Source organism: Malus sylvestris, chromosome 1 (assembly GCF_916048215.2).
Source record: "Malus sylvestris chromosome 1, drMalSylv7.2, whole genome shotgun sequence".
NCBI classification, from domain to species: Eukaryota; Viridiplantae; Streptophyta; class Magnoliopsida; order Rosales; family Rosaceae; genus Malus; species Malus sylvestris.
Genome location: NC_062260.1, coordinates 17,480,945 through 17,497,603, shown reverse-complemented (window position 1 = coordinate 17,497,603; position 16,659 = coordinate 17,480,945). Strand labels below are relative to the sequence as shown.

The 16,659-nt window shown below is 37.6% G+C and overlaps 2 protein-coding genes across 4 annotated transcripts; both read left to right on the top strand.

Annotated features, from left to right (window-relative positions):
- Nucleotides 1-4,095: 4,095 nt before the first annotated feature.
- LOC126625535 (mitochondrial import inner membrane translocase subunit TIM10-like) lies at nt 4,096-5,584 on the top strand. Its single transcript, XM_050294603.1, has 4 exons — nt 4,096-4,152; nt 4,512-4,564; nt 5,019-5,057; nt 5,194-5,584. The coding sequence occupies exons 1-4, from the start codon at nt 4,111-4,113 to the stop codon at nt 5,318-5,320; spliced, it is 261 nt and encodes an 86-aa protein (XP_050150560.1). The 5' UTR covers nt 4,096-4,110; the 3' UTR covers nt 5,321-5,584.
- Nucleotides 5,585-8,661: 3,077 nt separating this feature from the next.
- On the top strand, nt 8,662-13,691 carry LOC126623605 (heterogeneous nuclear ribonucleoprotein Q-like). 3 transcript variants are annotated; one of them, XM_050292559.1, is made up of 9 exons: nt 8,662-8,862; nt 9,739-10,142; nt 10,252-10,368; nt 10,471-10,611; nt 10,699-10,875; nt 11,480-11,693; nt 12,755-12,936; nt 13,013-13,098; nt 13,192-13,691. In XM_050292559.1, the coding sequence occupies exons 2-9, from the start codon at nt 9,741-9,743 to the stop codon at nt 13,322-13,324; spliced, it is 1,452 nt and encodes a 483-aa protein (XP_050148516.1). In that variant the 5' UTR covers nt 8,662-8,862; nt 9,739-9,740; the 3' UTR covers nt 13,325-13,691. The 3 variants fall into 3 exon arrangements, with proteins under 3 accessions (XP_050148516.1, XP_050148524.1, XP_050148508.1); XM_050292567.1 differs by having other exon boundaries at nt 9,681-10,142; nt 11,486-11,693; XM_050292551.1 differs by having other exon boundaries at nt 9,681-10,142.
- Nucleotides 13,692-16,659: the final 2,968 nt, after the last annotated feature.

Sequence of the window (16,659 nt, the reverse complement as noted above, 5' to 3'; positions counted from 1 at the left end):
TAGTGCATTGAACTAAGTACAACAAATGCCAATTGTACTTAGATATGGTTGCCTCACGTTCCAATATGGAACCTTATGCTCTATATCCTCTATAAAGGTTTTATTTGCATATAGTGTGCAGACGATGACATAAGACCTTATGGGTCTAGTTCGACTGGTGGACCAGAATACCATTAGAACTAGCTTAAAACTTCAGGTCGAGGTAATGTCAAGTTTTCCCAAGATCATTCATCTTAAAGTCCAACTTTAGGTGCGAGCTAGTTTTTTCAACTCTAGCAATTTCGAATTTTGTACACACATGGGTATATATCCCTAACTGATCAAATATTCACTTACCGGGTATACCACATCTGTCTGAATAGTTCTGCATCTGCAAAGTGAATGCCTCATCAAAACCAAGAGTGTGTTCTTAAGGTCTAAAAGTATTTGAATCAGTACATGTTAGTCATTTAGAAACTCCATATTGGTTTCGTATTAGTATCCTAGAGATACTACAACCACGTTAGTAATGCTGCAATCAATCACATGGCGTATGAGAGAAACCTTACGCCATAAAGCGTCTTATCGCACTATTTCATTTATCTCATTCTTCATAAATTGATTCTTCTAGTTGATCAATCAATTCTACGTTGACACTAATCAACGAAACGCGATTCGTTCTCATCGTTTTTCATTTATGTCGGTAGTTACCATACAAATGAAACATCATCTATGATAATCTCATTCTAATTCCATATTTCATCTAAACTAGTATACTAGACTAAGAACTTCAAGTCTTGGGAGTAATCCGAATTTAATCTCATGAGATAGAAAGGATTGAGACAGCGATCGAATGGCGGATTTGTTCATTCCATGTTCCTCCACTTTCAAGGAGGTGAATCCATCGAACCGAGTGATCTGCCATGCTTCTGGCATAGGACGGATTGATTGGCTAACCGTCAATGTACGAGGGTTGGGCACAGTAGTGGCGTTCCTGCTTTCGGGAACGAAGGTCCATCGTACATTTGGTACATTCATCTTTGCAGGCAATTTTGCAGCTGGTTTATGTGATCTCGTCACTTTTGCTAGATCAAATGAAGTGTCTGGTTATACTCTGACGATTTAGATTGGGATCGAGATAAGACATAGTAGGGACATCCACGATAATTGGCATCGTTTTTTAGGAACATTGACGTTCTTATCTCCCCCTAACAACATGAAGACTGTCTCATAAAAGTGACAATCCTCAAAACGAGCAGTAAAGAGATTGTATGTCAAAGGTTCTATGTAACAAATATTAGAAGGAGAATCATAACTGACATAGATTTTCATCTTTCTCTAAGGACTCATTTTTTGTTGTACGTAAGGGCGGTGCAAATGGCACATAGACCGCACAACCAAAGACGTGCAGATGCGATATGTTGGGTTCGTATCTGGTAACCAACTAACATGATATTTATAAGGTTGGGTCGTGGCAAGCCTCAGGTGGACCAACATGGTTGCTTGCAATATTGCATGACCTTAAGCAGAGATCAGGAACTTGGTACATATGACCAACGATCGCACAATCATTTGAAGGCATTTAATGAATGTTTCTGTTGCGCTGTTCTTGGTATGAACATGAGATACTAGATGTTTAACTTCAAAACTGAACAGACATGGAATATCCATCGAAAGTTTTCGCTGTAAATTCTCCAACTTATCCAATCAAATATATTTGATCAGATAATCAAGATGGTGAGCCCTAAACTTGTTAATATAAGCTACCAATGTGGAAAAGGCAACTTATGGACAGCAGCTACACATGTAACCAACGTGTAAAAGCACCAACTAATACTATAAAGTATCTAAATGGTCTGCAAGGTGGCTAAATCAGTCCACAAATGTCCCATTGAATCCTGTGCAGAAAAGATGAAGAGTACTAAGGAATGATACAATTCCAGATATGTCTTTACTTTTGGTAAGAGGATACCCAAAAACGATGCATCATGGATCATCTTAGATATTCCAAACGTACATCCATAGCGAAAATTCCTTTGAAATCTCGGGCTTCTGGCTAACCACATAGTGGGCCTAAATAGGTGTAATCCACTCGTTAAGCATTCCATCTTCTCTAAAATACGCTTCTTGCTATATTTGTATGAAGTGCAATATGGTAATATGCGAAGGAATTTTACTCCATTTTCTATGTTGGTTTCATTATGGTAATAATGCTCTCAAATATCTTTAAAGCTCAAAATGCATTCTTCCGGAATGAGTGAGTACCTTTATGGTAAAATTAATACCATTGGACAATATAGGGCAGTGTCATGCCCCACAATCAGGTTGGATAAGCCTGAAAGGGTTGTCAATGAGTGATTAGATATGAAGTTAGCATAGAACCAGACAACAGCTAATTTCTCCACAAAACATACCTAAGCATGAATTAATTGTATTAGTCACATGTGGTAATTTTCGTTAATTAACTCTTATTTGAGAATAATAGTGACATCCAAACACCAATCTTAAACCCGAGAACAAAATAAATTGTTCACAAAGCAAACCAAAATATACAATGGGGTTTGGCCAATACAGCATTTCATGTCAAATTTTGCTCGCCAAATGTGTTAGGTGGAGAAAAATTAGTCTCACAGATTGACTACGAGAATGGTACTCCTAAACAACATTGTAGAAGCATAGAAAAGTGCATAACCAATGATCTATTTTGTCAAAACAGAATTAGATTCTGCAGGGTTGACGTTCAGGAATACTATATCATATTCTTGAAGTTTTTAGGTCTTAGGTGACAAGGATCATGCTTCGGGCATGTTACCACATCTTGGCAGGCCCAAATTCTACCATAGGTTGTAAAAAAATTTGAAATTAGATTGTGAGAGACAGACAGACCCAAACTTAGGTTCGATAGGCTCCAACCGAAACTAGAGGGGTCTATTCGGTAGGCTTCTGTCGAAGCAGAGCATTACCATTCGATGCACCTCTGCCAAAGTAGAGCATGCCCTTCGATGCATCTCTGCCAAAGCAGGACACCACCATTCGGTAGACTCCAATCGAAACTGGGTCTATACCATTCAGTAACTCATAGCAGAATTACTAGGGGTACCTTTCTCTCACAAGTGTGGTAGTAATCACATCAAAGAATTTGGTAAACCTTCGCTCTCTATACTACTACTTCAGAAGCAATATAGAGATATGGAAGGGCGAGAAAGATTTTCTCTAGTCAAAATTCAATCGGATGTAAACTTAAGAATTGTACCTATTCATGGACGTAAAAACATTTCAATCATGTCTTGCTTCGGGCAAGAATTCATTTTTGCATGAAACGGTCCATAGGAGCGAGTCAAAGAGTCATGGGGTCCTCGACAGTGAGGTACTTCCATTTGATATGTTTCAAGCATAAGTCTTCGAATGAAGATCATGGCGAAGGCTTATTCAACTCTTCCATACCATAACTGGCTACAATGATTTCTCAACTAGTCGTACTCAAGCGGGGTGTCACATCTTGTATCCACATAAAGTAGTTTCTTGATTGAAACTCCCAAATAAGTGAAATCGAACTTGTTACGGTTTGACAATACGCTGAATGGCGGAAAAAAAGAATGTGATTGGTGCTTTAGGAAATAAAATTTCCATAAACATCAAAGTTAGAACATTCAGGTTCTAAGAAATGTTTTGGTTTAAACAGATTTAAGCATAGAGAACGTCGCGTTTCAACATGAGTGTTGCATGTTAAGAAACTTCAGGTTTCTATGGCACTTTTCCAAAACTTCGGGTTCGGAAGTATAAACTTCTATTTCATAATACCTACAAATAGTGGCGGATCCACAGTGGGGTCGTCGGGGTCGCACGACCCCTTGGAAACCATGGAAACAACCTTGAAGCTCCCATATGCGACCTCTTGGAGCTGGGGTCGTCGGGGTCAGACTCGCACGCCACCTCCAATGCGATTTCCATTTTCGCCTGCTTCAGCTTAAAATCAGACACCTAAAACCCCCTCTGCATCTGATAGCTTCCAATCACAATACTTTCGGTTCTCTCCCACCGAGTAAGATTACTTAAACCCTCTCTGCTACTTCATTCTATTTCGGTTTTGAAGGAATCGTGTGAGTTAATTTGGGGGTTTTTTAGGATCTAATGGCTGCCCCTAATGAGCCGACAGTTTTGGACAAGGAACAGGTGAGTGCCCTTTTCTTCATTGTTCTAAAGTTTCTACCTTTGGAGTTTGAATATGATTTCAAGTATACCCAAGATTGGAAATTCATGGTCAGATTGTTTAATGGGGGTTGGGAATCTGTGTATTCTTTGAATTTGGGGGTAATCAGATTTGGTATAGTTTGTCTAATTGGTCAATGATGGCGGTGTTTTCGACATTAGTAGTGAAACCGAGGCATTTCACGGGAGTTAGGATGGAGCAATATGGTTGATGTTAATGGATTTCTATTCTTTTTGTTATAAATTGTTGCCATAAAAGTTGTGTTATTAAACAATGTTGGCGTTTTGGAAAGACTTGAAGTTTGTTTTCAATGAATGTGCAGATTTTTGGTATGGCCGAGAAGGAGATGGAATACAGGGTTGAGTTGTTCAACAAGTAAGTTTTCTGAACGGTGTTAGATATCACAGTTCACTAATGTGGTTTTATATGGAAGGCGGCGAGGGTTGTTTCTTCAAGCCTATATTCTAGTTTGAGAAATTTTTAGGGGCTTTTTTCCGTAAGCGTGATCATTTATTTGTTTCTTTATTTTGGCTTGTACCTGTTTAACTATTATTTCCGTTGGACTTAATACTTTGTGTTGATGAGCATGTATGATTGTTCACTAAAAAACAAGGCTTCTGAACAATAGTTCTAAAGCAATCGTATTTGGTTGTCTTGTGGCTTCAATGTGTGAGCATTTTAGTCTTTTCTGTTTGTGTTATACACTTTGACTGAGCACATCTATTTAGGTTGCGAATTCTGCTTTGGTATCTGCAATTTTCCATGTCTAATACTTTGGCTCCAGTGGTTACCGGTTTTCACTTACGCATTTAATTGGTTATTGATTCAGGCTTACCCACACATGTTTCAACAAGTGCGTCGAGAAGAAGTATGAGAACCCTTTTCTTTTCTCTATTTAGTTCTTATGGACCTCTATGAAAGATACGCAGCAGTTTACTTTAAGGCCCTTTTTTGAAATCTAAAGTCACTCAAGTTAGTAAATGTGAATTGTCAAATACATCCAGGTACAAGGAGTCTGAGCTAAATATGGGTGAAAACAGTTGCATTGATCGGTGCGTGTCAAAATACTGGCATGTAAGTATCTATCTGTTTCATATGATTTTAGTGCTAGTGTATTGGATTACGTTATAAGAACAATCCCAGTCATCCTTCAAATATTTTTATTTCTTCATTTCTGCTGTCGTTGATATTTGTCACTTCAATTTATTCTCTTTAGCTACTTCCACTGCATCTCCAAATAATTTCTTTGAAAAATTGGGCATTCATAGTGAAGAGTTCTTAATTATTTTGTTTTCTTGAATAATTGCCATTGTTTTCGACGGTTTGGTTACACCTTAAAATGTTGGAATGCTTCTACCTTTTCGGCAGCTTTGTTAAGGAAAAGTTATGAGGATTTTCGATGGTTTGGTTACACCCTAATAGAAGTGCTTTTATAGCACATTACTAAACATTCAAGTGCATCATGAAAAAGTTCTTTTATAGCACATTACTAAACATAGGTTTTGTTGTCCTTACAACGGTTGTCAATGACCGGGGCTTTGTACTTCGCGACCCTATCTAGATAAGTTAGGGACTCACTTTTGTTTTTCCATCCTAAATTTTTATTTGAACTTTTACACTGCGACCCCTTGGGGTAAGATTCCTGGATCCGCCACTGCCTACAAACAAACACAAGACATAATATATAAAGCGAAAGAAAACAAATATATTAATAGTGGGTAACTTTGGCACCCTTTATGTAAAAATTTAGGGAAACACCCCTATAAATGGTATAGAGCTTTAGGTCCAAAATTTATTATTTTAATTGGCTTGGTTGCGGGCCAGCGAGAAAAAAAATTGGGTTAATAGAACCCAGGCCCAAATATGGGCTAAGAAAGAAAAAGTGAAAACCAAATCCCGATTATAGGGTTTAGGGTTTCATATGGGCTAAGTAAATAGACAAAAAAAAACATATTTATTTACACGAATTGGATTGCAGGTCCAATTGATAAAAAATAATAATAAAAATAAAAACTAAAAAAAAGTAGGTTGAAAGCCCAAAAAAAAATATAGAGGAATAAGTCCAAGTCTAGAATGGGCTGCTAGGCTGGTTGCTTATGTAGCAGGTCTAAAACCCAAACGGGCCAAGAGGTTTTAGGCCCAAACTAGGGCTATGAGCCTTTTGAGATCTGAGCCCAGCAACTCTAGATTTGGGTTTCAACTGGAAACCTCGACGGTAACCGCTGTTGGCGACGACGGAGACACCAAAACAGTGTCGCATATCGATCTCAGGTGAGGAGAGCCAGGGTTCGTTTTGGAACCCTCTGTTTCCAAACTGAGATATATTCTCAATGTCAGAGTCGCGAGGAACACGGCTGGGGAAGCTCTAGGAATCGCGATGGGTGTCTAAAAAAATCCGGCGAAGTGTTTTGACCGAGAAAATCAATCTTCATCGTCGAGATCGACGGTGGTGGACAACTTCTAGCGTCACCACAGTCTTACAATCACCGAGATTTGGTGATGGGTGCAGCTGCTGGCGTAGTCCTCGATTCCGTTGAGGTGCAGAGGGCTAAGGGATGAAGATGTCGTAAACGACGTCGTTCTGTGCTGGTGCCAGGAGTTGTGTGGCTCAACTGGGTTTTGCGACTTGGCGCAGCCGTGGGCTGCAAGCCATGGTTTAGACACAGGTCCAGCGCGAGCTCGGTGCTGAAGCACTGGGCTCTTATAGATTAGGCCCAAATTTGAAACATATATTTCCATGTTTTCAGGCCCTACTTAAGTTCTAGGGTTTCTTCTTTCTTTTTCCTAGCTATTCACACATATTCAATACACATAATAGCAATATTATGAATGTAATGCATAAACAATTTATGTAAAATCTAAAATTCATAAATCGTAAAGTTGGGTCATGCATTATGGTGAAGGTTCATGCAATCAAGGCTGAAAAAACATCGAGATAAACACCGTTGTTTTAGAAGAACCTGGATTGCGTGATGAATATTGTGAACGGGTTTGCAGAAATTCTTTCTTCAATTTCGACTTTCATCTTCAAGCTTGTATCACGTTCAACATAAGAAAAAAATAAACTGAATCAATACAAGTATATGAATTCAATTAAATCAAAATTTAATCAATTAAAAATAATTGAAACGTAATATTCCTCTAATTGAAGATGAATAAATTCTCTTTAGTACAACATGAAGAGCGTGTTGATAACGTGTTGTGACCTATATTTAACTGAGGGGTGCGGCATGGAGAGAAAGAGGGTGGAGAATGGACTTGAGGAATTGTGTGTTAATTCCTCAATCCTTGTGCCTTTATTTATAGTAATAAGGAGGAGAGAAACTTGCTCTCCAAGTAATACAAAGTCTATTAGGAAAGATCTTCTAGATCCCAAGGGACTCCTAATCTATCTTTACTTAGGATTTACACAATCACAATATGTATCAGAACATATGTCACAACAAAACAATTGTTTTAGCCTCAAAATTTTTGTTGAAAAGAGAGTATATTCTTACAAGAAAAGACTATCGGGATCTAGTTTGAACTCTTCGTCATCGTGAGTATTTATGCATAAAAAGAACTTATTTGGTGATGCCAAAATAAGCTAGAAAGAGAGTCGCACATGTGCTCCCATGCTTAGTTTCGCATAACTAACATTCATAGTTTTTGTATCACCTAGGTCTTCGCTTAGTGATATCTCTCTTTTTAGTTTACAAAGAGATCCCACTTTCGAATCTCTCATACTGCACAAATTTAAAAAAAAAATGTAATCAATGGTGATATTGTCATTTCATAATAAGGAAAATATGTTACTTGTCCACACGTATGTAGATAGAAATCGTTGATGTAGAAATGGTAGTCGTTGATTGGGGTAAAACTCGCGCCATTTAGTGATGCAATCGACATGTATGCAAACATAGTAACTGTTGATTGTGCAATACTCGAGCCATTTAGTGACACTACCCACGCATATACTGAAATAATAATCGTTAATGCATAAATGGTAGTAGCCATTGATTGGTGTAAGCCTAGCACCATTTGGTATGCAAATACCACGTATACGTGACTGTACTTAGCATAATTTTCAAAAAAAAAAAAAAAAATGTTATTCTTATCCTCTATTTGTACTATTATTTGTATCATCTATTTAATAGAGATGAGAACCACGTGTGATGGTGAGCTCTATCTATATTAGAGAAATAATACAAACAAACAGTAGATAAAAATGAAAACTAATGAAAAGGGTTTGAAAACTTTGAGTTTTAATGATAAGGAAAAAATAAAGGGTAAAGTGAATAGTACCATGTTTGACTTTTAGTGTAAAAGTGTGGTTTTTCGTTAAAGTGAACAATACCGTGGGTTTTTCGTTAAAACTCCTAGATAAAATTCAGCTAAGACAAGCCAAAAGACAACGTGTCACATTTTCATTCGTCGGGAGAAAACTGTCTCACAAGTATATAATGTCAACGCAACATTTTGCATTTCTCTCTCACACCCTCTTTCCCAAATAGGGAAATTCGGGAAACGAAAACCCAATTCGGGGCTCGTCGGATAGCAACATAAAGCACAACACGCAGACACACGGCACTCGAGTTTCTGCCCCTCTTCTTCCTCGACTCAGTACGAGCAACAAAGCCAAACGTCAAAATCCCCAACACCCAAATCTTTGCTCCCAGAATCACACCACACTGGTACGCCGCGAAGTCTCACTCTTTTTTTCTTTCAATTTTCTCATAACTTTGCAGTAACCGGAGTTGCCTTTGCCTTTGTATTTCTGATACGCTTTTGTGACTGTGACGGCCTTAAAATCTATGGCTTTTATGTGGGTTTTGTTCACCTGTCTCTGTGCTAATTGATCCTTCATTGGAGGTCCCTGATAGGCATAGAATGGATTGCCCTATTGGGGTTTCAGACAGATAGAGGATTTTTCTTGGATAAGTAGATTGAAACTCTATTGGGTTTTTGTCTCCTGGAACAGTTTCATCAATCGGGTTCTTGGGTTTTACTCAGATGAACTTTTTATTACTCCCTTTGAACTAAGTATATTGCTTTGAGAATTGCCAGAGATGGGTTGTCCAAGTCTGTAATTTAATATGTATTGGAAAGAACGCATTTGGTTTGCTTTCTAATCTAATTTGTTTTTAGATATGGGAATTCTTGAATGTGAAAATTTTGGAGATTAATTCTGCATAACCCTTTAAACATAGTCTAGATTTAGCTTCTTGTGCTCAGTTTGCTTGATGGATTCGCGACGTAAGGAAATAAAACTTGGATTTGATAAATGGTCTGTGGTTGGTGTGGCAATAATAAGGTTCCTCTGTTGTTTCTCAGAAACCGTGGGGTGCGGAGGAAAGTTGGCAAGTTTTAATGCACTTGTTGCCCGCACTGTACCAAATTAATTTTACACTTTCCTCCTACATATAAACTACTATTTGGTGTTTTTAAGAAGAGTATATGACATATGCTCATGGGGTGGGTGCAAATCCGTAATAATAGTGTGAGCTTGCAGCTTATTCAGCTGACCATTGGGCTAGTTATTGGATGACAAAAGTTGGTGCGTGAACCAGACATGGCAGAAGGAGCGGAAGTTGAGGACCGGGTGGATCTGGATGAGGACAACTTCATGGAAGAGATGGACGATGATGTAGATGAGCAAATAGATGAAGATGGAGTAGATGGAGGCAGTGATGAAAATGTGGAGGAGCATGTTGAAGCAGCACGTGAAGATCCTGCAACTAAGACTAGCTACACAGATCACCCACCCAAACCAGATGAAAGCCACAATGCTGGTGAATTTGTGGAAGATGGAGAGAAACCTTCTACTCCTGTCAATGAAGAGGAGAAAGAGAAGCATGCACAACTTCTTGCCCTTCCCCCCTATGGGTCTGAAGTTTTCATTGGTGGACTTCCTAAAGACACTTCGGAAGAAGATCTGAGGGATCTATGTGATGAAATAGGCGAAATTATTGAGGTCAGAACTTTGAGCTCTTGTGCTTGTGACGTTTTAGCCGTATGTTTGGGGTAGACTGGAGTTGGAGTTGTATTTTTTGTGAGGGTTTCATTCTTTAATTGTTTTGCAGGTAAGATTAATGCAAGACAGGGAAACTGGTGAAAGCAAGGGTTATGCATTTATAGGATTTAAGACTAAAGAGGTTGCACAAAAAGCCATTGAAGAGTTGCATAGTAAAGTATTCAAGGTAGTGATGTTTTTCTTTTGTGGTGTTGTGTACTATCATCTTTATTCCTTTTTAAGATAGTTCCAACGTGATTAACACCTATATTGTGTTTCATCTATGCAGGGTAAAACCTTAAGATGTTCACTTTCTGAAACTAAATATAGATTGTTCATTGGTAATGTTCCAAAAATCTGGACTGAGGATGAGTTTCGTAAAGTCATTGATGAGGTTGGTCCTGGGATTGAGCACGTTGAACTAATAAAGGTCAGATTTGTTAATCCATCATGTTCATATAGAGATTAATGCTGCTTGGATTAATATTCTTATGGAATTTTATTTGGCTAATTGCAGGATCCTCAAAATCCAAGCAGAAATCGTGGTTTTGCTTTTGTTTTGTATTATAATAATGCCTGCGCCGATTATTCAAGACAGAAAATGTCGAATTCAAATTTTAAGCTGGATGGAAATACCCCAACTGTTACCTGGGCAGATCCAAAAAGTACTCCTGATCATACTGCTGCAGCTCAGGTATACTCCAATTTCTAATTGAATGAATTTCCAGTTTCAGGGGCTTAATAGACAAGTTTAAACTTTAAGGTTTTTGTTTTTGTTTGGAAAACTTAAAAAAGAAAATATTTCCAAAGATTAATCTATTATGTCTGAACTGCATCTGGTAGCATATCAATGCAAGCGAGTAGTTTATAAGAATCTGTGCAATGTGAGTATGACTGTAATGCCCCAAAACTTGGAATAAATTATTTTTCTTCTTTTTATCGAAGTTTTTCTTTATTGGAAGTGTATTTTATTTGCAAGTTTATTTTAATGTTTTGTGAGGGATTTTTTTTATTTTCAGAAATTAAAGAGTGAAGAGCCCAAATGAGTTATTGGCATTTCATATTAGTATATAGAGATATACTCTAGTTATATTTTCAAATCGTTAAATTCATGAGTCACAGTTTGACTTGATATGAACTTGGTTAATTTGTTTAAAAACTTTGATGGAGAATTTAAAACTCAGTTGCTCATTTGCTTGAAGTTTAAATGGTACGTTTTCTTTCTATTTAAAATTTTCAGATTATGTTACTGCCTACGAATTGACATTTTCTTTCTGGTATGTTGTTTCTTTTACAAGTCCCAGGTGAAGGCTCTTTATGTGAAAAACATACCTGAGAATACTAGCACTGAGAAGCTGAAGGAACTATTCCAGCACCATGGTGAAGTGACAAAAGTGGTTATGCCACCTGGAAAAGGTGGTCAAGGAAAACGAGATTTTGGCTTCGTCCATTTTGCTGAAAGGGCTAGTGCACTGAAGGCTGTCAAAGACACTGAGAAATATGAAATTGATGGTACGTATTTTGCACTACTTCAGGGGCTTTTTGAGAATCTAAAATCGAGCAAGATAAAACTCTATCAGAAGTTGTTCTTAGTAGTTTTTAGTTTGATGTGATGTCATTGATGCATCTTTTAACTTACATGCAGCTTGCACTAAGTTAAGTGTATACAGTTGATGATTTTGGAACTCCTTAACTAAAGAAACTAATAAATCTAGCAAAACTTGTTATGGAAATTCTATCAGTTGGTTATGCATCTAAAGTCAAGTGTATGGAGGGGTGTCTTTGTTTGAAGATTGATTTTTTGTTGGGTAGAGATTAGGGGCCTGAGGCCCAAAGATGCAGAAACTAACTGCAAGAGGAACAAACAGCCCTAGGCCTGTGAATACAAATAATGCTTTAGAAAAGGATTATGCTCATGCCTGTAGGGGGTGCACTCATAATGCTACAACCAAAGGCCTGAAGATATCCCAAAGTGGGTAAGCTAATCTCCCGCACAACTATCTCCCGGTAAATTTGTGAAATAATGAAATAACATAGGGGGTTAGTTCATAATGTTTTAAGAATTGGTGTTTTGTGTCAAGATTCATGATGTAGAATGAAATGCTATATGATTTGGTTTGATATAGGAACTCATGGTGGAAGCATTAACTCTACTGTCCATTCTTTTCATCATTGCGGTTAAAGTTACTTCAATTAAATCATATGTGAAACTTGTATTCCTATTATATTATAACAAACATGTGGAACTTAAAAAATTTGTGGCTTCCATTAGGAACTCTTAAAATTTTAGAAATAACAGCTTGTAGGCTTGTAAATATCATGGTTATCTTAAAAAATGAAAAAGGCCTGAGGTTAAATGCTTTGTTTGCTTGTGCAAAGCTACTTAATGTGGATAATAATCAATACAGAGCAGGTCTTAGTTGAAAATGCTTCTTTATGTTACATATGTTTATTTGATTTTTGTATAAAGTATCATGAGTTGGTCGAAAGACACAGGTCTGAAACGTCCTCTTTATTTCTTTGTTGAGTTCGTAGTGTCTCCAAAATTAATATACGAAGCTATTTGTTTATAGGTCATCCACTGGAAGTTGTCCTTGCGAAGCCTCAGACTGAGAAGAAACCTGATGGGGCTTATCCGTACAATGCCGGGCCTCATGCAAGCCACCTTGCACGCCCAGGGTATGGTGGTGGTTATGGCGGAAATCCATACGGCTCAGTGGGGGCTGGATATGGTGTTGCTGCAGGCTTTCAGCAGGTACATCACTGAATTATATTGGTCCTTTTGCACTTTGGTAGTCTAACTTCTTCTAACCGGTTTTACACGTGAACAGCCAGTGATATATGGTAGAGGGCCAATGCCTGCGGGAATGCACATGGTGCCTATGGTTTTACCGGATGGTCGAATTGGCTATGTACTGTAAGTTGTCATTTGTTCTCTGGGGGAGGACCTTTAGAATAAAAAATGAAAAAATGTACAGAACAATGTCTCATAGAGATTGGTATTGTGCAGTCAGCAGCCTGGTGTACAGATGCCAACTCCACGACCTCGAAGAGCAGATCGGAGCAATGGTCCAGGCAGTGGACGAGGAGGTGGCGGCAGTGAGGAAGGCAACCGTGGTGGCAGAAGGTACCGACCATACTAGCGGGCAGAGGATTGAGGCTGTTTTCGGATAAAACAAGGAGCATGTGATTGGTTGAAAGACGAATTACCCTAAAAAGGGGGAAAAATAACAGAACCACCTCTCCCTATTTCAATGGAAAAGATGGGGTAGAAAAATGGTAAAACAAAAACAAAAAAAGGCTTCTAGGATTAGGAAAAACTGAGGGTTCTATAACTGAATGTTGGTGTCTCAGCACTGTTAATGCATGCCCCACAAAAAATGTGTTCCAAGACCATTGACAATCTAGGAATTGCCTCTTCTGTATAATGTAATGCAATTGTTGGCATTTTTTAATTGACACCTAGCAAAAATCAAAGTTTGATTTTATTGCCGGTACTATGCTACTGCATCCCAATTGTGTTGACACTGCTTTTCTCCTTCTGTCGCATTTTGTTTAATAATCAAGGCTCGTTTGGCACTGCTTTTAGAACGGTAAAAAATTCATTTTTGGCTAGGCTTGGTACAATGTTTTGTCGTGCTTCTAACAAAATCATGTATGACAGAATGAGCATGCAAAAGTATTTTTAAACGGGCCTTTAAACTATTTTAGGTAAAGGATTCTTTCGGGATCTATTTTGTGGGGATTCTCACATCCTAACCATTCATCGTACATCGTGATGTTAGTTTTCGTCAGGTATTATTTGTATTTAATTTTAAATTAAAAAAGTCATATGATTTCTAACCACACAATGCACAATTTAGATCCGGATGGGATTCAAATCCCTATTTTAATTGATTACGTGACTATTCAATGTGTTATGTAACAATGTGTATCGATGTAATCAACGTATATAGCACCCAAAAAAATATGGCGCCTCTCGCTTTGCTCTTAACGTGTATCGATGAGAAGTGTTTATGAAAGACATGCATAAAACTTCAAATAGAACAGCTACGCTTTTAATTCAACTTAATGATACAATGTCATGTGAATTCTTTACATAATATCGTACTAATAAAAGAAAACAGAATGTCACAGTAATTGTGTACACGTGACATGAAGGTCTTCCTCTATCAGGGCTCATGATATTTGGCAAATGTCATAATGAGGGGACCAGCTAACGTTTTAGCAAATTAAAAGTTGTCTGTGGACAAGTCAGTTTGTGGATCAAAATCCAAAATCCAAAATCCAAAATCCAAAGTGGGTTTTGTTTTGTCCTAATTTGTGGATGAGTCACTCAATCACTCCAAAGGGACCCAATTATATACGCTGCATCAGATCACAAGAACCAACAGACAAATGCTGTCGGTGTGTTGACAACGAAAACACCATTTACCAGAGTAATTCACCAGTGCGGTTTTTAACATGTATTAGGTGCACACTTGCTTTGGGCTTCACCTTGCTTTGAGCTTTGTCTCAATTTTCTTGAGCTTGAAATCAGTTTATGATGATTCTCGTACTTTCTACCTCTCCAATTGTTGTTCCTAGCCGCGAGCCAGTTCACCGACCTCTTGCCACTCAGCTTATCGAGTGTTTCCTCTATGGATTTCATTTGGACACATTCTTTGGCTTTGGGTGGCTCATAAAATACAATTAGTTAGCATTATTTGGTAAGATTATGAGAGAACTCGTAGCACGGGTAGCTTGTCCACCCCATTTTCTGTTCATCCACTTGGTATGTTGGAGGCAGCTATTTGGGCGGAGGCAGCTGACCCCTTTTTTCAAATGTAGGCTTTTCTGTTTTACAGTTGTCATGGGCTCCCCTTTTTAGGGCTATTTCCTTGTATTTCTTATATGTCGGGTTGTCGTCTTTTTGGTTGTTTTCGATTGTCCTTGGACTTTCATAACCTCGTATTAGCTTTCTATTTAATGGAATTAGCTTGTTTGACCAAAAATAAAATAAAATAAAATAAAACTTAGATCAGCATGTGGTCGTTGACAAAGAGTTACTCAAGCAAAGAAAACAAAGCAGACAGATGTTTTTTTTCATATTCTAGTCAATCTAAAGTCCAATTCAAGAGAAGGCCATCCATGCATACATAATTTGATTGGACAGACAACAAACTTGCTTACAAGAAAACCAAATCATGGATGTCCCATAGAATCAAGTACTTGAGTGTTATATAAGAAAATACAATAAGAAGTCCAAGTGTTGTGGCTACTTTTTCTAGGCTCTTCTCGAGATAGGAAGAATTGCACCACTATTTACTTTAATTTAATTGTGTAGGTCCGTCACTGAATGACCAGATCTATTTATACGTGGAGTTTTATATCAAAGGGAGTCGGTGCAATTTAGAAAGAAGTAGCGATCAGTTCGACAATCATTTCTTAACTTAATACTCCATTACAATTACATAGTTCTCTTATGCGTAACGATTTGTATTCTACGATTTCGAAGAATGAGAAATACATGTATCTTAACATTTGAAGAATTTCCATCCAAAGGAAAACCTAATGGAAAGACTTGCATTCTTTCTAAATTATTGAGTAATGAGGATGATAAAGGAGTCCAAATTCAACTTTCCAAACTTAACGGCAAAACTTGCGTTCTTTCCAACCAAGTAATGCAAAGTTTTCCCATAACCATTACCCAAAAAGTTCAAACATAGGCAAAGTTAAAGATTAAGAAACACAACAAAAATAAATTATTGAGTAATGAGGATGATAAAGGAGTCCATAGTCAACTTTCCAAAGTCAAGAAGTAAGAAACAAGCTTAATTGCGACGCAAGAAAAGGTTTACTACATCATTAAAGATACAAGCTCAATACGGCACTTCCTCCACCATATTAATTTATCATATATGGCATGTATGACGGTGGATTTATCTCAATGGAAGTATGAATGTATGATTTTTTAATTAACATGTAATTTTGTTGGTGTTGCGCATTAGTTTGAATTTCCATTCTCGTATTTGTAATGTTGTTGCACATTGTTAAACTAAGTCTGCACTTTCAATTGGAAATTACCTAGTTTGTGTTGAGGACCCTCCCGTTATTGTCCTTCTCAAGATTCGTTAGGTAAGAGAGAGACTAAATCATGCATGATCCAATGTTGAAGAGAAACTGAATCTAGAATGGGTTTATAAGTAAGTTGTGCTATGTTGGATTGGATTTATTTATTAATTAATATGGAGTTGTTACATAATATCTAATATTACAAACTTGGCTTTTAGGGCACACCTCCAACAGGCTACTCACAATATTGTTAATTGATTTTAGGGAGCTCTAATGAAAATGGCTTGGACCAACAAATATTGAACCAAAAACCATCCCAAAATGTTATTTAACCAAAAAGGCTCAAAGTTTAATAAAAAAATCATCCAAAATTATTGTTCACGGTCCAAACTTACAAGCCCAACCCACTACAAATCTACACTTC

Excerpts from the sequence above, each read along its gene's own strand:
- LOC126625535 (XM_050294603.1), top strand. The coding sequence starts at position 4,111 with ATGGCTGCCCCTAATGAGCCGACAGTTTTGGACAAGGAACAG. Across the intron at positions 4,153-4,511 it reads CAGTTTTGGACAAGGAACAG|ATTTTTGGTATGGCCGAGAA; the intron begins GTGAGTGCCCTT and ends ATGAATGTGCAG. Across the intron at positions 4,565-5,018 it reads AGGGTTGAGTTGTTCAACAA|GCTTACCCACACATGTTTCA; the intron begins GTAAGTTTTCTG and ends TTATTGATTCAG.
- LOC126623605 (XM_050292559.1), top strand. The coding sequence starts at position 9,741 with ATGGCAGAAGGAGCGGAAGTTGAGGACCGGGTGGATCTGGATGAGGAC. Across the intron at positions 10,876-11,479 it reads ATCATACTGCTGCAGCTCAG|TCCCAGGTGAAGGCTCTTTA; the intron begins GTATACTCCAAT and ends TTCTTTTACAAG. Across the intron at positions 12,937-13,012 it reads TTGCTGCAGGCTTTCAGCAG|CCAGTGATATATGGTAGAGG; the intron begins GTACATCACTGA and ends ACACGTGAACAG.